The sequence below is a fragment of the Polypterus senegalus genome, chromosome 10, assembly GCF_016835505.1.
Source record: "Polypterus senegalus isolate Bchr_013 chromosome 10, ASM1683550v1, whole genome shotgun sequence".
Lineage (NCBI taxonomy): Eukaryota > Metazoa > Chordata > Cladistia > Polypteriformes > Polypteridae > Polypterus > Polypterus senegalus.
In genome coordinates, this window is record NC_053163.1 from 40,230,308 (window position 1) to 40,255,059 (window position 24,752).

At 37.3% G+C, this 24,752-nt stretch overlaps 1 protein-coding gene across 1 annotated transcript in view; it reads right to left on the reverse strand.

Annotated features, from left to right (window-relative positions):
• LOC120537101 (wiskott-Aldrich syndrome protein family member 3-like) overlaps nt 1-24,752 on the reverse strand; it is a 120,789-nt gene that overhangs the window by 57,350 nt on the left and 38,687 nt on the right. Inside the window, exons 2-3 of the mRNA XM_039765757.1 lie at nt 22,868-23,022; nt 2,777-2,911 (exon numbers count right to left, since the gene is read on the reverse strand). Of these exons, the coding sequence (XP_039621691.1) occupies nt 2,777-2,911; nt 22,868-23,000 (268 nt within the window). The 5' untranslated portion in view covers nt 23,001-23,022. The remainder of the gene's footprint in view (nt 1-2,776; nt 2,912-22,867; nt 23,023-24,752) is intronic.

Sequence of the window (24,752 nt, forward strand, 5' to 3'; positions counted from 1 at the left end):
TATGTGGGAAAAATGCAATATTAAATTAATTTAGTCAGAAGCCAGAGATGGGCAAACTTCAACTGGCTCAAGGGGGCTTGCAGGCTACTCACAGAAATATCTAATATACAGTAGCAGACATTGTGAAGTGGTCTGAAAAAAACGATGCCACAGTCAGCTAGTATAAGCATAGTAAGCTGTCATACAGTGTTATCCAAAAAATAACAAAATAAACCAAGCTTTTACCATATAAATTGGGATATTGTGCACCACTGCTATGTAGAAAGATAAGCATGAATGTCATTAGCTCCTTGCATGTCTTTATTTGACGTGTATATTTTTAAAGAATATGAATTTACACATTGCTGATTTAATCAGTGATAGATTTAGTTGGTAGTGACACTCCTGAAAACAGAACTTTGGGTGTGACTCCGGGTCTGAGCTCAAATCAGTATAAAGAGCGTCGTTTACAAATGTGAACAAAGCAAATTTAAAGGAGAAAGGTTTTGTGTTAGTGGAATGAATCATAATGAATTATTCCTGTACTTGTGTTTGGTGAGATGAGAAGTAAAATGCATTTACTGCCAGTGGCATTCCGACCGTGTCTTTGGGCAATTTGTATGTTTTCCAAACGCTTCATGGCCATGTCAGAAGAGGAAGTAGTTACATCTTTCAAGATGAGCTTATTTCCCTTTTAGTATAGGTTTAATTTTTTAATTTACCTTTTCTTAATTTATCTTTTAGTCCATTCTTCAAACTTTATAATAATCTCAGTCAGCTGCAACAGGCAAAACTTTTTCAATTTCATAATTGTAAAGAACATTTTTCACATAGATATTTGGACGTTGCCATCCTTCACCGTGAATATGAATTTCACTTTCAGAACTTTATGCATCAAAATTTGTTGCTGTTAATATGGACAATATTTAAAACCCCCTGCAGCAGGAAGTAATTAAACTCCAGTGCAATTAGGAATTCAAGCTTAAGTTTACCAAAGTTTCTTTGTTTGATACCTACAGACTCTTAATTACTCAGGATTTGTTTCTACGGCTTTGTGATCCTGCCGTGTGCAAGGTGTCATTATTTTATACACTTACAAGGAGGCTTTTAATTAATGAAAATGACTGAAAGCAACTATCGAAGCCTACTAAGAGATATACATTTTATTCATTATTATTTATATTCATAATGCATTAGTTGCTGTGACATCTAGCGTAAAAAATATACCAATGATTTGAGTTCAGAGCATACAGTATCGTGTCATTGACCAGAATAACGTCATAGTGAAATTACTTTACGTTATTCACATTCCTAACAGCAACTATTTTTTAAAGGTAATGTTTTTCATCAACAAATGTGTTATTGGGTTGATACAGTAGGTACCTCTAGATTTTATACAGCCCACAGTATGGGTCATTATTGATAATTCAGCTTGTCATCAAAGCTATTTGTCCAGCCCAATGTAAGGCATACTACCACCCTGTTATTGAACAATGTATGCAAATACTACAACATTGATGATGCATGTTTTATTTTTTGCTACTCAAACAATACATCTTCCTTGACAAAAGGTAATGTCGTCATTATTAAGATGGGTTTGATCCCTTAATTTAATCTTGCCCAGTGAGAATAAGCTTGGTTGTGTTCACGAATGACCCAGGTGATGGATTCTATCAAGATCTGACTCTTGACAGTGTCAGAAGAGGCTCTGGTTTTCTGTGATTCTTTACGCCAGTATCACAAAGTGAAGGGGTCACAAATATCTTTTGTGGCCACTTTTATAAGAGGCTGTAAACGTAACATTTTTTTATTTTTTGTAATTGTGTGCATTTTTTCAGACTAAACTGGCAATAAAATGCATAAATCTCTTATAAAGGATTGTATATTTGTTTCTGCAAAAATATTAATATTTATTTGAGGAGAGTATTTTGTTGGTGTTTACTAGAAATAAGAAAATTTAGTAAAAAAGTCTTATTAAAAAATGTGGGTACCTTTAATTGTGGCCAATAGCCTAGATCATTTCATTAATCGTGAGAGCATTTTAAAACTGCTAACATGCTGTATATTGTCACCTCAGTCTATAATAAGACCAAAGTTCATCATTAAGAGCTTCTCACTAATAGTCATGTGCATTTATTTTCATTTTTTAATTTCTTATATTTTTGATTAATAGCTAATGCAAGACATGTCTTATCATTCTTTACATACAGACTCACTTTTCTGGTCATTTACAGTTAAATACTACAAATGGTAGTATTTGTATATGGTTGTACATGTTTAATAGAATACACAATATGTTTTTGTTTTTTTAATCCTTTATTCTGACTTGAGGGACAGACACTTTATTTTTTACTATATTTCTGTTATTTTCATTATCATTTTTGTTGTCAATTTTGTGATTAATAATAATCTAGCAAAGTAAAAGCCTGCTGTTTACATTAGAAATACCTTATGGAAAATTGAAGATGCCTCTATACTATGAACAACAGAAAACAGTAATTACTCCCAGCACTTCTGCTTGTGATTATTGTCATTAGAGTGAAAGCAGTTGAATCTGGACACACAAAAATAAAAATGTTGTCTTTGATCTCATGTAATAGCTTTTTAGGATCTCTCTCCTTTACAGAGCTTTATTTTTTTTTTCTCTTTTTCCGCACTTTCCAAAAATTTCTAACGTATATTGCTTATTCCTCAAGGTTGTTATAATGTAATTACAAGCCCTCAACTAAGACAAGCAAATAATCACAAAGAATGGGAAAATTATAGTACCAAATACTAAAAATATTTATTGATTTACCTTCTTCTACTGTTGAATCTAGCTGAGTGACTTTGACAGCTAAGAGGTCAACTCTTTCTTGAAGATTGTTCATTCGCATGTAAAAGCTGTTCGCTTCATTAAACAGCTCTCCAAAAATATCTTCTGCATGTTGACCTGTGTTAAGTAGAAAGATGTAAGTCAGGAGAAGTGCAAGGAAGGTTATCTATAGTAATTTAATATTAGTGGCTGTAAACCAACTTCTTATGTAAGAAACAGCTAACATTTCTTCATTATACTTTCAAAACAGAAGGTTGTTTTGTAATAGATAAACAGACAATACATCAGCATCTATTGCACTCTGATATAGTCTTAGGGGAATTGGTGTGTTCTGAGAAACTTTACTGATGCAAGAGGATACAAGGCTTTTGCGCTAAAGGTACAAAACACAACAGAAAATTAACAATATTTTCGTTTCTTCCACTGGCTACTCCTACCTTTTTTCCTTCTTTGGACTTTTTTCTGCCATCTGAACACTTGTCCACTCTCCTCTTGACTCTAAATTCAACTGGCATACAGTCGAGGGTTATTTTAAATTATTCACTTGTACTCTTTCTGGCGAAGCCCACCTACCAATTTCAGGGACAGGAATAAGCTAGAGAACTCCTGATTTTGCCTTAGCAGTACTCATCCTAGCTGCCTCAAGTGTCTCTGCATTCAGACAATTGTCCATCATGCTGGGCAGGCACATATTAGATACAAGCTCTCCCGGCTGCCACTCAGTGGCATGAGGGACCTCAGGCTCTTCTCATATAATCCTGAAATTACGCTGGTGTACCAGGAGTCATGTGGTATGGGGCATCATACACAGTATTGGGGCAAATATCTTACTGTGATTTTAGTTTTGTCAGATATCCCTTTTATCATATATATATTTATATACACATATGTATATTTACACACACACACACATATATATATATATATACAGTATATTATGGCTGGAACTCGATTAAAAAAATTCACTAATTAATCACATACATCTTTGTAATTAATATTGATTAATCACATGTAACATTAAAAACATCCATCCAGCCATCCATTATCCAACCCGCTATATCCTAACTACAGGGTCACGGGGGCGTATATATATATTTATATACGCATCTATGAGTAACAACTTCAGCCTTTTCCACCCAGAGTTCCGAAGCCATGCCTCTTTTGTGTGGGTGTTACATAAACCAAGAAGCAACCAAAAGTTGAGGTTCATTCTGGAACCAATGAACAATGAGGACTGAGAGCTTATTTTGCTTTTTCAACTTTCCGTTTTAGTTTTACACCAGTTTTGCACCCAGAAAGACTTGTTGTTGTCCGTTTTTTTTACAACACAATTAAATGGAGCTGATACCGCAAACCTTTATTTGCCTAACCTCTCCTCCTTTTAAACAAATACAATATAAACAAAGGTTTCAGAAAGTATTCAGACTCAATTCCTTTCTTCACACTGTATTGTGTGGTAGACTTAATTTTAAATGGATAAATTTGCTATTTTTGCCTATCAACCAGCACAGCACAAACAAACTCAATGACAATGTGAACATTACCTTTTTTGTTTATGTGGTATTTCCTTTCTTCATTGTTCTCATATGATGTTAAGCATGTATACCACCTGTTTTAACTTTTTGAGTGTTACCTGGCAGCCTATCTAGAGCAGAAGTCAGTGTCCTATTATTATTATTATTATTATTATTATTTTAAATGTAATGGTGGATTCCAAGCATGTATCTAGGAAACTGAGTGAGGATTTCATTTTGAAGGGAGCCAGTCAAGCCACCATTGGATTGTGTGCTTCTTGTGGGGCCTAATAGCAGCAGGTGCACCCATGACTGGCTGTAGCTTCATGCAGTACTCTGCCAGAATTTGGTTATTGGATGAGAGGCTATGGAGAGGCTGTTTAATTCAGAGATTTTCCAGGTTTTTTGTGTAAAGCACACATTGCCAATTTGAATGAGCATGCATGAGAAGATGTATTAATTAATTGCTTGCATTTATGCAGTATATGACATGAATTTGGGGGACCAATCCAGGATTAGCTAGGGCATGTCCTAGTTTTCATGCCAATTTGTACTATTTTTAAACCCAATATGTGTGAAAAAAAATTACTTTAAAATTACTGATTGTTCATTTCTGATTTTTTTTGCTTAATCTTATAAAGACGAAAATGTCTTTTTTGTAAATGTGGAGTAAATAAAAAAGAAAAAATGTATTTGAATGTATGAGACAATAATATTGATTTAAAATAATTGGAAAATTAAGACTGTAAGATAGTTGGTAAGTAATCCATTCTTATTTGAATGCAACATTAAACTGTTAAATACATTTATGCCTTTGGTAGAATATTTTTATTAAAAGGATGCCTCCTTTGTGTTTTTTTCACCATAGTGTCAGTAATTGTGTGTGTTTTTTTTAAACTTTATGTTACTGGAAGAAAGCTAAAAGTTATTTCCATGCTGAAAAGTAAAGAACATAAGTGACAGAAAAGTCTCAACTGTATAAACTTCATCAGATGTGTCACCAGAGATGTTATCTTTTTTTTTTTCCAGCCTGAAAATAACCTTTATCTTTGTTATCCCTTTCAAAAAATGTTGACACAGCCCTTCATTAACTTTCTATTAGGTTGTTTCAGAAAGAGAAAACGCATCCCAAGTAGTATATTAGATATGTTATGTCAAAAAAAACTTTAGCTAATAAGAGTCAATTATTCAAAAAGTGACAGGTGCCCCATCCCCTTTTTTGAACAAATGAGTATGTCAGGATGTAAATAACCTTTTCCCCAAATCCCGCCACTCGTCTAATAGGAAGCCAGCATGGGGTGGAAGTCCCACCTTAGGAGATGGGTTGGTGTCAAATAAGTTAAGTGAGTGGGTGCTGGAGGCAGAACTGAGTGATCAAAGGCGGGGACTGTAGTTTTTTTTAGGGGGTGTAAGTGAAGACTAGAAGTTTGTGGCCTTTTTTTTTCTATGGTTCTGTCTGTGTGTGTGCAGAAATTACAGGGAGTTTCAGAGGGGTAGAGGGGTTGTAGAGAAAGGTGAAGGAGTGGGGTGCAAGGCTGAAGAGGGAAAAGGTCAAGGAATTGTGGATGACCAGCACACCTACATCATGCATAAACCTATTTGCATGAGTGTGGAAAGGAACAGAACAGTGGTACCTGCCATTAACTGGCAATGCCAGGAGGCTTCCATATCAGACAAAGATTGGAGTAGAGAATGCTATTATCTGTCTACTCCAGAAGGCTTATTCTCACCTGGACAAAGGTGGCAGCACTGTGAGGATTATGTTTTTTTGATTTCTCCAGTGCCTTCAACACCATCCTCCATACCTGTTAAGCAGTAAACTCAGAAATATGCAGGGGGATGAGCCTATGGTGCCTTGGATAAAGGACTATCTGTTGGGCAGACTACAGTTTGTCAGTCTCATGGACCTCAGCTTGTCAGACTCAAAGACTGTGTTTTCGATATGGATGTGAGCAACACATTTTCTCTTCACTCTGTTCAGCTCAGATTATAAATATAACACCAGATCATGTCACTTTCAGAAATTCTTATATGATTCTGCACTTATGGAGTGTATTGATAAAGGGGATGAGACAAAATATAGGATGCCAAGATAATTGTCTGTATCATAACATCAGCAAAACCAAGGAACTGGTTATTGACTTTCACCACACCAAAGAGCCTCTGTGTCCAGTCACTGTTCAAGTAATGGATGTAGAGGTGGTCCACTCCTATAAATACTTCAGGGACCGATTAATGAAAGGTTGGACTGATCTCAGAATACAGAAGAACTATATAAGAAGGGCGGAACAGGCTCTACTTCCTCAGGAGACAGCATTTGTTTAATGAGAGAAGTGAATCTTTTATAACTCTGATGGCTGGTGTGATTTTCTAGGTCCCACGAATCAACAAGCTAATCAAAAGGGAAAGCTTAGTTAATAGTATGCACTCTGGACCCCATGGAGGTAGTGTCAAAGGAAAGAATTAAAAAAAACTGAGTGCCATTGTGAACAAAGCTACACATCCTCTTTCTGACACACTAACAGTGAGGACTTTCAGCCAACAAATTATTCAGCAGCAGTGTGTCAAAAAACACTACTGGGACTCCTTTAACTGTCAGGGCAAAAAAAAAAAACTGCACACGCCAGTGACTACCTATTACTACTGCCGTGCAGTATGTGGCAAACTATGCACCTTGGAACAACTCTCCCTTTTGCTAGCGCACAGTGTTTTAACCCAGCACCATGCGTCATGCTATATTTTGAAATTACAGTGTCATTTACATACCTTCAGCTTTAATAGCGTTTTGTAGCTTTTCTCTTTTGTTATAATTAAACTACTATACATTGTTATGACTAATAAATACATGCATGTGGTATTGGAATTGTCACAAAAAATTTAAATGATTAAACGTTTACAAAAAGGCAAAAGCACTTCAAGTATTGCTTCAACAGTGAATGATATAAAGCATGATGCTGACAAAATTGAAAAATGTGTTGGAAAAGGAAACCACTGATGGTAATGTTATTCTTTATTAATGTTAATATTCTTTTGCATTGTAATTTTCTTTTTAAACTCTGTTATATTATGTTTTCTAAATATATTGTGATGTGTAGTCAGCTTGTGATGCTCTGTGTGGGAGCAGAAAGGGTGAAATGCTGCATAAATGACAGGAATGGGTGAAGGGCCTCTGTTCTGTGAGGGGCAGATACATCTCTTAGAAGATGAGTGACAGGAGAAGTTAGGAGCAACAGGAAGGTGTGTTAGAAGGAAGTTTTGATTAGGGAGTCAAGAGACAATAAGTATATGTTGTCAGGGATTCCAGGGGCAACGACCCGGCCAGGACGCCGTGAGGGACCGGAAGAGGGTCAAAGCCCACCCTGGATCACGTGGGGGCCGCCTTCCTGGTTGCTCTGCGGGCCACGGGTTGAGGGCATGGAAGCCCTACCCTGTAGGGGCCCGTGGTCACCGCCAGGAGGCGCCCCAATGCCTTGGGGAAGATTTAGGACGGCACCTGGAGAGCTGCCGGGAGGACAGCCGGCACTTCCGCCACGCTGGGGCGTGGTCAAGGGAGGAATGCCGGGAACACCTGGGGCTCATCCGGGGACTGCATTAAAGGGGCCGTCTCCATTCATTCAGCGCTGGAGTCGGGAGGAGGCAGGACGAAGCACAGAGGAGGTGTGGAGGAGGCCCGAAGAGTGGCATTTGTGGTCAGGACTGTGTTTTTGGGGACTGTGCACTGAATTGGGTCTGTGTGACCAATTTAAGAATTGTAAATATTGTAAATAAATGTGTGGTGGTTGAAAAACAACATGTCCGCCTGTCTGTGTCTGGGCCAAGTCCACAATGTGTATAGAAAGAGACAGAACGTGAGTGGCAGGAGATAATTATTGGTAGGGATGTGCTCTGTAATCCAGATAACGGGGTATAAGACAGGGTACCATTTGTTACGGAATGTATTTGCTTATTACGCTTGGCATTACAATATTATATAAATTAATTAATTTTGTAAATACTATATTACATTTTTTTTAATAGTTTCTTAGGTAAATAAACATGACTATTTGCTAAACTAATCTACTGTATATCTTTTTTAACACTAGAATTACCAAAGGCTACGAAAAAACCTGTAAACCCTGCCCACCTTAAATCTGTTCACAACTCTCTGTCAGCGTCTTTTGTTTTATAAATGTGTTGATAAGCACAAGCAACAAGCAGCCTACTATTCCATCCTCCCACCACCACAGAAACAGCAAAAAGCTCTCCTAGCTCAAGCCTTGTTTACCTGGGAGTGAGGTACTGGGAGCTGTATAGTGTAAATCGGGGGTGTCAAACTCCAGGCCTGGAGGGCCACTGTGGCGGCATGTTTTCATTCTAACCCTTTTCCTAATCAGTGACCAGTAGACGAATGGATTTTCGTATGGTTTGGTAATTCTAGTGTTAAAGTAGCTGTTCTGTTATCTGCCTTTTCTCTGATCTGTCTCGGCTGGCTCCTGACGGATGATCAAGGTTTTATTCTATCTATTTATTTAAAGAGCTTCTGTAAAAAGCCAAATTTCCCCATAGGGACAAATGTCTATCTATCTATCTATCTATCTATCTATCTATCTATCTATCTATCTATCTATCTATCTATCTATCTATCTATCTATCTATCTATCTATCTATCAAGGAATCAGGAAGATACCTTACCCAGACGGAAGGCACCTAGTGGACAGAAAGGCATCCCATGCAAGAGAAGGAAGGATGTCACACCAGGACAAAGCTCCACAAATTGATGGATGGATGGATATCCCAAACAATAGGGATGATGACTCTTTTCCCAGATAAATGGACAGGCATCCCAAATGGAAAAATTTGTTGTACTATCCCTGGCCAGGACCGAAGAGGAGGACAGGGCAGAACTGTCTCGGGGAGATATTTATTCCCCACAGTTGCTAGATGGTAGCAGCCCTCGATATCTGCGCCATTCAGGAATCAACAGGGAATGCCAGGAGTTGCATTCTGTCAGCATAGCCCTGTTCAGGTCTGAGGGTGCCACCAGAGGGAGATGTGCTCCCCGTTATGTGTGAATTCCAACAAGCAACACCTGGCATGGGTCCTCACTAAAAGGGACTGCACTGCCTTGTCCAGGGAATTCCAAGCTGGGAGAAAGAAATGCAGCACTCAACTGGAGGACAGCAGTGCGGTGGTGAGAGGTGAATTGAAGGAGAGATGACTTGTATTTATTTATACAAAGTATTTTGAAATAAAACACCACACTGTCTTGATCTATTCGTGTTGGGGGTTAGGCGCTCTCTGGCTCCCTCTAGCCCTCACACTATCTAGCTATTTCCCCAGACACCAATGCCCCCTCAAAGTGACCAATCCCAAAACCCAGGCTTTCAGAACCTTATTTAAAAGAACTGCACACACAAAATAAAAAAAAAGTTTTTTATTGAAAAGTAACTCTGAATACAGAACATACAATGAATGATTGGCATAAAAATGTCAAATACCTTCACATCTTACAAACAGATTTGTTACAAGGAAACACATGTACTTTAGACAATATATTTACAACAAAAGACAGAACATTTGTAATTTCCTGGGCATCTTTATCAGAGCAAAAAAAAAGGTGATTTATCTGAGCAAATACAAAAAAGGTTGCTTTGGTCAGTACAGGAAATGTATTGTCTAAGCTGTGCTCAAAACAGCGTCATACCCACGACACCGTGTTGGTGTAGTAAGATAATTCTTTAAAGTTCAAATAGATCAGTCACTCCACCATTCCTTCAGTCTGTGTTTTTCATGTTGAACATTCTCCAGGAGAAGTTGTACTCTAATATCATTGCAGCTAAACCACTCATAAGATCTTCAGCCATCAAACCTTTCAACACAGTTTGAATCCGTTCGGGTGTGTAGATGATAAGATGTCCACAGAACTGATTAGTCATCTGCACAATTAAAAAACACAGACAAATAACTTCATCCATACTCTATAAATGTTCAGTTCAGCCATAATCATCCCAGTTTCACACACATTTATTCCTCGTTGGAAGCATTTAATCACCTGCACAAATAAAAAGCAAAACACCTAAAAAGTTCAGAAGTATGACTCTTTAAAAGCATACTTTATTGAGCAGTTGCCAGGATGGCTGATTTGATTGGCAAAAGCCTTCAATTCAAGATCAAACAGAATAATCTTATGTTGCAGATTCAATTTCTACTCCTGGCAAAAGAGTTACATTTTTAGTATCTAGCACAAAACTGCCGAGTGTAAAATAGTAAAACATGTAGGCAGAGATTAAGGATCATATCAAACAACAACAACAGCAGTTAACACACCCTGCATTTAGAGTAAGATATCACCCTAGTCACATCAGCTGAAGTGGGTGACTGGTCAAAAGATCCAATGGGGTGGACAGGCCACTTGTGAGCTTGCATCTCATCTTCAATACGGTTAATTTTAAAAATTTATTTTATTGGGTATTTATCCTTTCGATTAATACACGTCTAGCATCGTTAGGGAAAGTTAACCATGTGAAAAACAGAAGCTAGCACCAAGATCTTAAGGATGACTCAGACAAACCACTTTGCGTGTTTCCAGAGTGTCTGAGCAGTTTAGTGCATTGGACCTCACTCCAATAGATGGATGACTTTCATCTGGGTGGCTTAGCATACCTTCTTGGGAAACCCTTTTTTATTTTCATATTATTTTATAATTATACCTCATCACCTACTTATAATACACCAAGAGATTGGTAGAAATTAAATCATAAGAAGAAAAAAAACACCACCCTGACCAACCATGGTTCACTTTTATTGCTGTACATTGGCAATTTTTTAATTAGTTTATTCATAAAATGTCCAAAATATACAATTTTTACAAAAAAAATTGGAGCTGGGCTTTGTTGATGGCATTGATGGAGACTTTTCTGGGCATCTTAAAACATGACAGTTCCTTTCTTTCATAAACAGTGAACCATAGACAAAACAACCTGGTACACATACTGCAATATGCATGAAAACCTTCAGTAGGATTCTGTAAAAAGTTGTGTATGCACATGACTAACTGCTTCTCTGTGCCCTCCACATTACATGTAAAACTGCAGACATACAGAAATGTCCAAATCAGCATTTAATAAGAAGATTTGAGTACTCCTGCACCACAACTGTGGCTGTGTGTGACAAACGTTACAGAGATAAAGTGGTTGAATAATGAATGGTGATTACAAAACCTGCATTATATGCATAAAGCCTGAAGTGCATGTAAAATGTAGCTGCACACAACAGCATGAATAGCAACAGTTCTGACTTCTCCACCATAGTCTATAGAGATGCTCACTTCACTTTTCATTTGAGTGATCTGGAAGAGGGTCTATTTAAACAAATTAATTTAAAAAAATGAATCAACATTGTTTAGCATACCTACAATTTAGCATATACTGAGCCAGTACCTAATTTTTAAAATTCAAAATTTTATGGTTTTTAAAATAACACAAATTGTTATTTTTTTGTGGTGTTTAACATAGTCTTGTGAACAACTAGTAATATAAGAAACAATAAAAATATAGGTGAAAGAAAGTTAGGAGGACTTAAAGATATTAGTGGCAGATGAAATTTAATATAAGTAAATGTAAAGTGTTACACATAGGAAGTAAAAATGTTAGATTTTAATGCACAACGAGAGCGCTGAAAATTGAAAGAACACCTTATGAGAAGGATTTAAAGTTGTAGTGAACTCGATACAGTATTATCAACTTCGAGATAGTGTTCAGAAGCCATTAAGAAGGGTAACAGAACGTTAGGTTATATACTGTAGCACGATTTGCAGACAATAAATCAAATGAGGTTATGCTCAAGCTTTATAATGCACTAGTAAGACCTGATCTGGACCTCTGTGTACAGTTTTGGTCTCCAGGCTACAAAAAGACACAGAAGTACTAGAAAAAGTACAGAGAAGTGCAAGTAGGCTGATTCCTGGACTGTAGGGGATGAGTTATGAGGAATGACTAAAACAGATGACCCTTTCTAGTTTAAGCAAAAGGTGATTAGAAGGTGACATGATAGAAGTGTTCAAAATTATTACTTTAGAAAGAGTTCAGCAAGAACATGGGGGCACAGTTGGAAACTTGTTAAGCATACATTTTACAGAGCCATTAGAAAGGTTTTCTTCACATGGATAATTAGAATAGTGTGACAGACTGTAGGATCTTCCAAACTCGACTTTATGTTATCTTGGAGTAATTATGGGGATAGGACTGGTGAGCTTTTGGCGCTTTTCCACTGCATAGTACGGCACGACACGGTTCAGTTCAGCTCACTTTTGGGGAGTTTTCCACTGGGAACAGTACCTGGTACCTGGTCCTTTTTTAAGTACCACCTCAGCCGAGGTTCCAAACGCGCCGAACCGTTACCAAAACGTGACGTGTAAACTCTGCTGGTCACTGTTTGGCCGGAGAAAATCGTCATTACTGCGTCACTGAACTTGCGACACGAGACACAACAGACCCGTTAACCAAAAATGGCTGTTTCGTGGTCTATTGAGGAAGTACAGACGTTCCTCTCGTTGGTAGCCGAGGAGCAGATCCAGGGAGAGCTGGATGGGGCGACGCGGAATGAAAAAGTTTTTCAGGAGGTCGCTTGTGGCGCGTTTACGATGATGTCACGGCAGTAGAGGCAGCGAAACTATAACGACACGTGAATAATCCCGCTCACTCTAAAGCGGTACTAAACTGCAGTCGAAACGCAAACCGAGCCGAACTGAGCCGAACCAAGGTGAGCTGTACTGAACCGTGCTGTGCCGTACTATGCAGTGGAAAAGCGCCACTAGTTTGGCTAAATGGCCTGTTCTCATCTAAATAATTCAAATGTTTTAACAATTCATTAGAATCTGTTTCATGTCTCTCACAATATTAAACCTTCTTAACTCCCTACCTATTGTGAAAGACAACTGCAGTAGCCATTTAGCACTTAATTCCGCTATAATATTTGCAAAATTAATCTTCATCATTTAATACACAGATATGTCCAAGCTGATTTAAATACCCAATTTAATATCAATGACATTTTTTACTAAAACATGCTAAATAAATACTTATAAACAGTGAACACAGAAAAATGTATCATTGTACAGTATGTCTAGAATAAAACCAGAATAGATTTGGTTGAATTACTAAACCTGATGAGTCTCTTATTGTACAACCATATAAACGTCCAATGTGTCCTTTCATAAATACGATATTCATATATTCAAAAAAATCCCACTTTTGTTAATGCAGCCTCCTATAATAAACAAATAAAAAAGGATAATTATCTGCATATATTTAATATTAAAAAATCCACAATGCTTCTAGTATTTTCAGAGAGAGCGAATGATCAGTACTTACCAAACCTTTCTGTTTCACTCTCTTCACCCATTCTAAGATAAACATCACATTCTTTGAGAAAGGTCATGGATTTAAAATCTAAAGGTGAAAGCCCTTTTAGTTTCACAATCCATATGGTTAAAAACAGCTGCCTTCTCTTGTGTCAGTTTGATAGCAAATAGTCCATCCTAAAATAAAAGGACAGAAAAGTGTGTAAAACAGAAATAATTGGCTAAAATAGATAAAACTGAATGAGGTGTAAGGCATAGTTCCTCTTACCTGATGTGGTTCCCTCAGATGAAATTGTTGTTCACATGCTAAGTCCTCGGGTAGCAAGACAGACAGAATACAAAGACTATCATGACTTACCAAGGTTTATATAGCCTGGAGTTTTACTTTGCTATGCTTTTCATCCTATGGTTAATAATCATAAAGTTTTCAAATACATTCTAATACCTTATCACATCTAAAACAAACAAAATAAAAGACTCATGTAACAGAACAATAATCTATAGTGTGACCTTTTTATGGTCACCTTATTTTAATCTCCATATGCAGGATAACTATCCACCAGATACCCATAAAGTTTGTGCAATCTCTTGAGAGTCTAGTGAACATTGTCTGTTTATGGTGTCACAGTGTTTATTGTATAGTTACTTTTTGATAAGTCTGGCACTCTGTGTTTTTGTTTATCTTTTTTAATCAATAAAAAAAACAACTTTTAAACCTGGTTATAAAATGTTAAGCTGACTGCAATAATCTTCATGACTAGAATGTGCTATCAGTAATTTTTTTTTCATCCCAGCTTGGTATGGAATGTTTTTATTTTTTTAAAGACCTAAAAACCATGGACAGCCAAAGATGCAGGAGGCATCCCACTGTTGGACCATGACAGAACGGTATATATATATACAGTAGACCCCCGCAAAGTCACGGTTCAGGGTTCATGGACTCAGTCATTCACGGATTTTTTATTAGAACCTAATTATTAATTGTTAGCGGAAAGTGCAAATATCCTCCGTAATTTTTTATGGCATTTTTCATGGCAATACTGTGCTGTAGAGATAACAGGAAACAACTGCTGAGGGAAACGCGGTTTGGAATGGTGAAAGTAGCCAATCTGAGAGTGTTATTAATTTCTCCTTGCTGCTGATTGATTGCTGCCATGTGGTGCGTCTCCAGTTGAGTGGGTTTACCACCACGGTTTGGGATGGGGAAAGTAGCCAATCCAAGAGCGTTATTCATTTCTCCTTGCTGTTGATTCACTGCTGCTTTGTGACGCATCTCCAACTGAATGTTCTCGTGTTTTCCATTTTGTTATTGTTTTGTTATTCTTAAATGTACACAATGTCATCGAATCGCCGTGCACCTTCTAAGGAACTGAGCCTAAGTGCCAGAAGAAGTTTAAAACACTCCAGGAGAAGGTTGAAGTACTGGATTTGCTCTAGGAACTAAAAAGTTATGCTTCAGTAGCGCGCCACTATGGCATTAATGAAAGCACCGTTTGCTACATAAAGAAGAAATCTGGAGTACCGTATCTGTAAGTTTCAGTGATAGTGCCAAAAAGGTAATGACCGTAAGGAATAAAAATATTGTCAGCATGGAATCTGCCTTGGCACTGTGGATCACTGACTGCAGGAAGAACATCCCATTGGATGGTAACATCATCCGTGAGAAAGCACGAAAATTGTACCAGCAGTTCGCTACAGGAGACAAAGTAGCAACTTCCTATCACAATGTTCTTAAAACCTATAAAGAAAAGCCAGCACGAAACCCCACCAGAAGAAGACCCGTACAAAGATACGACTCCTCCTGAAGCGCCTGAAGAAGCAGCGCCACCCGAGGAGTTTTAAATCGTGTGCATCGTACTGCACAGCTACTTCATCATTCTTATCATCATCAATATCATTCATGATTTTACTGTATTTTAATTAACTGAAATTATTATGTATTTAGTCTACTTATAACAAAGAAAACTACAGTGCATACCAAAGAAAATGCGCATGCATGAATTACAGTATGTATTGCGGTAACATCGGTATTTTACATTCTTTATTGTGGGAGACATAACAGAACAGTACTGCACAGTATACGGGTGTACCTTTACATTCTGTTTTTAGGTAATGAATTAATGTATTAAGCTGAGTTTGCAAGAAAAATAAAGTGCTTTTGGGGCATACTGTATTTAGGGTTTGAAACTACAAAAATCAGGCATATATATTTATATATATATATATATACTGTACATAGTCATATGAAAAAGTTTGTGAACCCCTCTCAGCCTGCATAATAATTTACTCTACTTTAAAAAAAAAAGATAAGAGCGGTATGTCTTTCATTTCCTAGGAACATCTGAGTACTGGGGTGTTTTCTGAAAAAAGATTTTTAGTGAAGCAGTATTGTATTTAGTTGTATGAAATTAAATCCATCCATTTTCTAACCCGCTGAATCCGAATACAGGGTCACCCGGAGCCAATCCCAGCCAACACAGGGCACACAAGGCAGGAACCAATCCTGGGCAGGGTGCCAACCCACCGCAGGACACACACAAACACACCCACAAACCAAGCACACACTAGGGCCAATTTAGAATCGCCAATCCACCTAACCTGCATGTCTTTGGATTGTGGGAGGAAACCGGAGTGCCCGGAGGAAACCCAACCAGACACGGGGAGAACATGCAAACTCCACGCAGGGAAGACCCGGGAAGTGAACCCGGGTCTCCTAACTACCACTGCACCACCGTGCCGCCCTTGAAATTAAATCAAATGTGAAAAACTGGCTGTGCAAACATTTGGGTCCCCTTGTAATTTTACTGATTTGAATGCATGTAACTGCTCAATAGTGATTACTTGCAGCACCAAATTGGTTGGATTAGCTCATTAAGCCTTGAACTTCATAGACAGGTGTGTGCAATCATGAGAAAAGGTATTAAGGTGGCCAATTGCAAGTTGTGCTTCCCTTTGACTCTTCTCTGAAGAGTGACAGCATGAGATCCTCAAAGCAACTCTCAAAAGATCTAAAAACAAAGATTGTTCAGTATCATGGTTTAGGGGAAGGCTACAAAAGCTATCTCAGGGGTTTAAACTGTCAGTTTCAACTGTAAGAAATGTAATCAGGAAATGGAAGGCCACAGGCACAGTTGCTGTTAAACCCAGCAGGTCTGGCAGGTCAAGAAAAATACAGGAGAGCCATATGAGCAGGATTGTGAGAAAGGTTACAGACAACCCACAGATCACCTCCAAAGACCTGCAAGAACATCTTGCTGCTGATGGTGTATCAGTACATCGTTCTACAATTCAGCACAATTTGCACAAAGAACTTCTGTAGGGAAGAAGTGCAGGGTGATGAGAAAGAAGCCCTTTCTGCACTCAGAGCCGCTTGTTGTATTCAAATGCTCATTTAGACAAGCCAGATTCATTTTGGAACAAAGTGCTTTGGACTGATGAGACAAAAATTGAGTTATTTGGTCATAACAAAAAGCGCTTTGCATGGAGGAAGAAGAACACCATATTCCAAGAAAAACACCTGCTACCTACTTTCAAATTTGTTGGAGGTTCCATCATACTGTGGGGCTGTGTCGCTAGTTCAGGAACTGTGGCCCTTGTTAAAGTCGAGGGTCAGATGAATTCAACCCAATATCAACACATTCCTCAGGATAATGTTCAAGCATCAGACACAAAGTTGGAGTTATGCAGGGGTTGGATATTCCAACAAGACAATGACCCAAAACACAGTTTATAATCTACAACGGCATTCATGCAGAGGGAGAAGTACAATGTTCTGGAACGGCCGTCACAGTTCCCTGACGTGAATATCATTGAAAATCTATGGGTTGATTTGAAGCAGGCTGTCCATGCTCGGCAACCATCAAATTTAACTGAACTGGAGAGATCTTGTATGGCAGAATGGTCAAAAATACCTCCATCCAGAATCCAGACACTCATCAAAGGCTATAGGAGGTGTCTAGAGGCTGTTACATTTGCAAAAGGAGGCTCAACTAAATATTGATGTAATATCTCTGTTTTTATGCACCTGTCTAATTTTGTTATGATGCATATTGCATATTTTCTGTTAATCCAATAAACTTAATGTCACTGCTGAAATACTACTGTTTCCATAAGGCATGTCATATATTAAAAGGAAATTGCTACTTTGAAAGCTCAGCCAATGATAAACTAAAATTCAAAGAACTAAGAGGAGTTCCCAAACTTTTTCATATGACTTTATATAGTCACACATGTGACTATAAGTCCAAATTATTGCTGCTCAGTTAATCAAATAGATATGTTCCTCTTGATTATTTGAAGAAAATAAGGCATAATACTGAGATGGGCTAGTATGCAGTTGTGTCAGAAACAAGTAATTTTGAGGGTCATTTCTAATTCTTCTTCTGTCCTCCCAGTAGGATATCATATCTCCTATGATCAATAGATCTATTTGCTCTGTATAACATATTTAAACAATCAAAATGCCATTGTATGGGTTATCAGAGTTTTGCTGTTTGTAGCATACTCTTGGCACTAAATCTCAGGATAAGTGCTTTGCTAACTTTGTCTGTAATAAGTCAATATGCATGCTGTTTAAGATACACAGAGCCACACTGCCTTGTTTCCTGACAAGATAGATAATGTGTGGTCATAATTGCAGTCTAATTCACTTTTTTTATCACATACATTTCTTTTCCTTTCTTTGCAGGATGAAGCCCTACTCGACCAAGGCATATACAGATGAATAAAACTGAAAAAATATGGAGTACATTGTATAGGAGAATATACCTTTAATGCATTCCTTAAAGATGAGAATTGTGCCCCTCATGCTAGCAAACAGAAGAAACCAACAAGATGGCTGTAAACACATTCACAAAGGATGGCTGGGTATATGAAAAGTGTCTTCAGGAGAGTGAATAGTCTTCAGAATTACCTTAGGACTAAACAGTGTGTTTATATAAAAAAATAATTGTGTGGAACTTTTACATCCTGAGTATGGTAAGGATAGACTAGTGTGAGAGTAAGACAAAGTAAAATTGCCTTTGAAGCTTGACCTTGGTCTCAATTTACAGCTTATCCAGTGACATACAAAAATGTTATTCTGGCTCACATTGACCTCAAATTTTGTGTTTAAGTACTTCTCACAGCCACCAAAGATAAAGGAGCATATATAATTCTGACAAGAAACACATACATGTGAGCTAACAGAACAGAGGCACGGGCATGCAATGTATATGCAACTTTGCTGATTACAGACCAAACCCGAGCGACTGCTACAGGAAAGTCACAATGGTGCATCCATAAACAACACCCAGTGAAAAATAAACTGATACACTTCATGCACATTCCACAAGCCAATGACACAAAGGGACACACAATACAGGTGGGACAAATACTACAGTAACATTTTGCCAAGAACAACAACACCTATGTTCAGTATCGGCAGAAAAGCAGGAGTCATTTCACTGAAAACAAACAATAACATGTGCAAGACAGAGCCACACACATCAAAGTAAAATATCAGCATGAAATAACACAGGAGCTGCAAGAATAAATGATTTAGGGCACATACGTATTGTCAATAACTCTTTATCTTTTACATACACATGTGTCTCTATTGTTAATCCCCTCCAACACAATGAACAGGTCATCAAATGAGTTCAGGATGAAAACAACAAACAAACACTACACACACACACACATACATACGCCAGATAGCTTCAATAACCTTTTATATACACCGCCCTGGCCTGTTTTTAGCCTATATTGATATGCCAGCGATTCCAGTGAAAACCTACCATTTTGCTTTTACCAAAACAATCCCTAAACTATCCCATTTCTTGACCAGACAAATTCACACAGTTAATCCATTAACACACATATTTACTCTTTACAACCCTTTCTCCGCCCTGCATATTCATCTCTTCTTCCACCTTGTGGCAATTCCAATACAAAGATACAATTCTCTGTAGCGGAAGGTTTCATTAACATCCACACAGATTTACTATAAGCTCTGGAAAAATGGACATGTCATAAGAGATAACTGCTACTACATTTTTTCATTCCTCAGCCACTTTGTGATAACAATTTCATTCTCTTGCTGGATTACACCTTTCATTTTAAAGTACTGTATATCTTTTTCTCTCATTGTTGGTTGTGTTTAGCCAAACTCCATTCAAAAAAGACACTTTCCCCGACTCAGTCCACAACTGACTTACACAGTGTTGCCAATCACTACTTATTATAATCTGACATCATCTACACATCGACATTCACCCCACCATCATATACTTGGTCAAATGTGCACTTCATTTCACTCTGTAATACTTGACAATAACTCTGAAATGACAGAATCCTTGTTTTTAAAATACCAGTACTGGGGGGTATTTTTCATACATGGATTACTCGTTTAGTTGTTCACGATTTGGCCTGATCCTGGATCTGTTGGTTTTTCGAAACTCTTGCTGGATGTGTTGTCATAGCAGCACATCCAAATCCTCAAACCTGTTTGGAGCAGGTTTGTTCTGTGTATACAAGGATTAGCTCACACATTTAATCAGTTTCTGTGCATGGAATTCATTCAGTCATGGCTTCACCGTTCATGAAGAAGAAGAGAATTTCATATAGAGAGGGTTTGCGTGATCGGCAAGATCCTTTATTGCTCCCGGAGGAAATTCTTTTCGAAAGATACCGCTTTAGCCGAGGGGAAATATTGTACCTCAAAGATTTATTAGCACCCTATATTCAAAGTCAAACTAGGCGAAGTCGGGCTCTCACAATCACATAGACAGTATGCATTGCTTTGAGGTTTTTGCAAGCAGCACTATTTTTTTTTTTATATACTGTAGGCGATACGGAAAATCTATCTAAAAGTGCAGTTTGCCATGCAATTCATAAAGTCTGTTTGGCTCTGAAATATTTGCTTCGGGTTTTCATAGTGTTTCCTGGACACCTGCGTGTGCAGACCATAAAAGAGGCGTTTCATGCCATTGCAGGTAGGTAATACACAGGCAAAAACACCCATAGTACGATAAAAAATCTCACAATTAGCCTATCATTCTCATTACCCAGGATTTCCAAATGTGATTGGGGCACATGGGACTGATCAGAGTGGAGTTTGATCAAACATTATTTGGAAAATTTACCTCTCCTCCTGATGAATTATCAGACACAGTGTCTTCATCAAATATTTGACCTTCGTCAATATCTCCTTGGTCAGACACTGGTTCTGCAACTGACCCAACAAAAAAAAGAGGGCTGTATGGAACATACCTATGGCACACATTGAGGACAACTATATGCAATGACCATCCTTTACCTGAAATGAAGTGACCACTGCATCCTGCCGCTGGTTCTGAGGATGACTTTCCTACTGGAATGCCCTCAGAAACAGGGTGATGGGCATTTTGCTGGAGAGCCAACTCTTCTGCAGGAGTTAGGTCTGGACTGCGTGGACCTCCACCTGTTTTTTGCTTATCTGCCTTCTTATTAGCTTTAAAATTAAAGTTTTTTTATATTATATATGATTCTTTATATCAACAATTCTTTAAATAGTTATATACCAATATTTACCAGTTTGAAGTATATTGCTGTACTTCACTTTAACCTGTTCCCATGTTGTCCTTGTGCTCATGTTTGATCTGGAATTATGATATATTAAATAATAATTAATCTGACACATAGGAAATGAAAAGCTGTATTTAGTAAGTACAATGCACACTATTTATGCGTTTAATTTGTCAGCCACTTTTTGCCAGCCGTCTTTTCTGGTTTGGGCTGCTTTTGCAGTGTTACCCCTTGTGCATATTAAATCTTGAAATTCTTCATATCCTTGGAATAAAAGGTCCTGCTCCGCTTGTGTGAAAAAATGTGCCCATTCTTTCTTTATTTTGTTGCAGCCTATCAAAGACTTGCTGCTCATGTTTTCTAGACTCAATATATATGGGCTTTTCAATTAGTGCGGGCGCGCGCATTCATCTCAGATGATTAGATCCAGCTAGACTAATCTACTACATGGCTGCATTTGAAAAACCGACTTATCCCGGATGAGTTTCACCAGCAGTAACTCACCCAAGATGAGGCATCTGATCTCGGATGATTTAAGCAACGTATGGAAAATACCCCCCTGTAGTCCACCAGCATATCACCATTAACCATTTCTTAATTAGTAACTGAATGAACAACCACTGTGCACCGGTAAGCAAATTACAGATGGAATTTATAAGAAAAAAATGGAAAATACAAATTACATGCTGGACCTATGCCACAATAGAACTGAGTGGACATTAATTTCTTCTGTAGTTCATGTAGATGTTTTTTTTTTTTTACAAAGTGACAGAAACAGGCCAATGAAAGATGACACTTTCAGTAAGTAAAAGTAATTAGTAACTTTTGTTTTTTTGGTTAGCCAAACCAATTGTATCATTGTATCCATCAGTACTAAATTGTCACTTTCACGCTAAGCTTTTGGCCACTTTTCTACTTCCGATGAATTAAATCACCTTTTTAACATTCAAGAATGCTGCTATTGGTGAGGTCCTGTGCGACCCCCTTTACACAGGACCAAGACTATTATAACACACAGTACCTCAGGCTCTTGGCTTAATGTTTCATCACATTCTTGAATTGCTTTGTCTATGTGTTTTCCCTCCTCTTTTCTTTTTTCAATTAAGCACTTATTTCATTTTTGGACTTCCACACTGCACCACCACTGAGTACTTTTGCATTTATTTTTATTTGAAGGGCACAAAAATACATTTGCAATATCAATAACCTCTTATCTTTGCCATTCATTACCCCTTTCAATCGCCTTTTATTTGCGAACCAGAGGTCTGCATGTTTCCCTAGTCAAGTCTTTAAAGTTACATTCTAAACATTAGAAGCTGTTTAAGAGTGAATTTTGAAAAGATATTAGTAAAGCATTTATTTATGCAAAGGCTGGTAGATGGTGTATATGGAAAAGGCAAATTAACAAACATGAGAGAAAGTTGCATCTCAAGGACCATCTGTTCTCAACTCTTTTGAAAGACAAATGTGTAAAAGAGCTAATGAGCTAGTTACTTTGAACGCCCACTTTCCTTTAAAAATTCTTATCCATAAATAATATATTTAGCATTTTGAAAAAGGGGAATTTTAAGTAAAATGTTCAATTAGATATTATCTTACATACATGTTGACATTTTTTACACAGTGAAGAATCTTTCTATAACAGACTAATAGAAGATGTCAGTTTATACATACTAAGACTGCCCAGTTGTTTGATGATAGCAGCAAGGGTGCTGTTGGTAACACATTCCAGCTCACTTGTAACTCCATCTGGCAACGCTCCTCTACACAGGTGGCGTGGTTCAATATTTCTCTTTACTAAAGGCATTCTGTTTGTTTCTGAGGGTTTCCTGAAAAAAACAAAGTAATGCAATTAATTTTAAACATTTACAGTGTGACATTCATTCATTACAGTTTTTCAAACAGAAGCAGGTGTGTATTAACCATGGTTCTAGTTTATCAATAGTTTAACTGCATTTTTAAAAGGTTAGTAATGTTTTATATATATTTTCACTCATCCTAATTTTTGATTCTTATAATAATAGTTCACATTCACACATACACAGAACGGCACATAATTATGTCTTGTTCTCATTGATAAACATGATTAACTAGTCTTCTATCCAAAAGAATCATTTTTGTACCTTGGTAGCTACTACTACTACTTTTTGGCATAAGATGTCATTGCACCATTCAACGGAATGGAATGTTGCCATTATTGTCAATCTGTCTTGTCCTAAATGATTAAACAACCCTAAAATGGTTTTAAAAATAAGGGAAGGTATGGTATCAATCTCCTGGTGCCATTTTTTCTGAATTGAAGTGCACTTTTGCAATTTGATCTCAATGAACCACTAAAATAATGGCATAACTGAAGGTGTATTATTTATTGATAAATATGGTTAAGTGTCATAAATATACAAATAAACGTTAATGTTTCTGATTTACACACAAAATAGGTAGTTAATGGATAATAATGATCAAAAACAAAACAGATAACGAAAAGACTGTTCTCCTTGAGCTTTCACAGGTTTACAAAAATAAAAACACATAACTGAAGCATTTCTTCTAAATGAATGGTAACGCAGAACCCATCAACATAATCTACACTGTTCCTAGAAAATGAAGTAAACCAGCTAAGAAAAGTGATTAAGGTAATTTCATAAGTCTATGTAGTAGTGGTATGTAAGGGTCAATAGCACCCAAAATGGACCTTAAAACCTAAAAGCACAAATGTAGTAGCTCTGGTATCAGAGAATATTTAAGGATTTTGCACAATGAACTGTCTTTTCCTGTACTATGGCCAGGACAATAGCATTTGATTTAATGATTATATGGCTTTACAATATGATGACTTTTTTTCCTTTTTACAAATATTGTCTAAAGAGTTGGTGCTTTCTCAAGAGTTATTTTAAGGATAGTTATTTTTAAGTTGATTTACATTAACACTGTTTTTAAAGCTCAGATCTTAGGTTCTCAGACTTTCAATACATCATAAAATTTGTCAGTTTTTCTAGTTGCTCTTCAGATTTAATCAGCTGAAATGTAATGAATCACCTACAACGGTGAAAAGGTAAGCACTAAACTGCTTGAGGCTTAAATGTAAAGCTTACTTTAGCAAAAACTGAAAAAGGAAATTTCAGAATATTATAAATGGTTATTTGTCGGTGAACAACTAATTGGCTACAACTAATAAGGAACAACTACAGATTTTGTTGAAATAATTAAAGTAAATTAAGCCTTGCAGGTTTAAGCAAACAATTTTGACAAGTGTCCCAAAGTCGGTTGATTACTTAAAAATCCTCTGTCTGCCTTAAAGCAGAGTTGGAACACCATCTAAAGTACTACTCGGACAATATTATACAGTAGAAAGTTGTAAATTCCAGTGATAATGGCAAGGAAATGTCAAGTAACGAAATGAGACAGAGCATTATTACCCTTAGAAGTGTAGGCTTGGCATTTAGAGAAATCACAAAAAAAATCAGTGTCAGGGAGTACAGTGTACTACATAGTCCAAAGGCATTTGAAAACTGGAAGAAACTTGGATAGGAAGAGATCCAGCAGACCCAAAGTCACAACC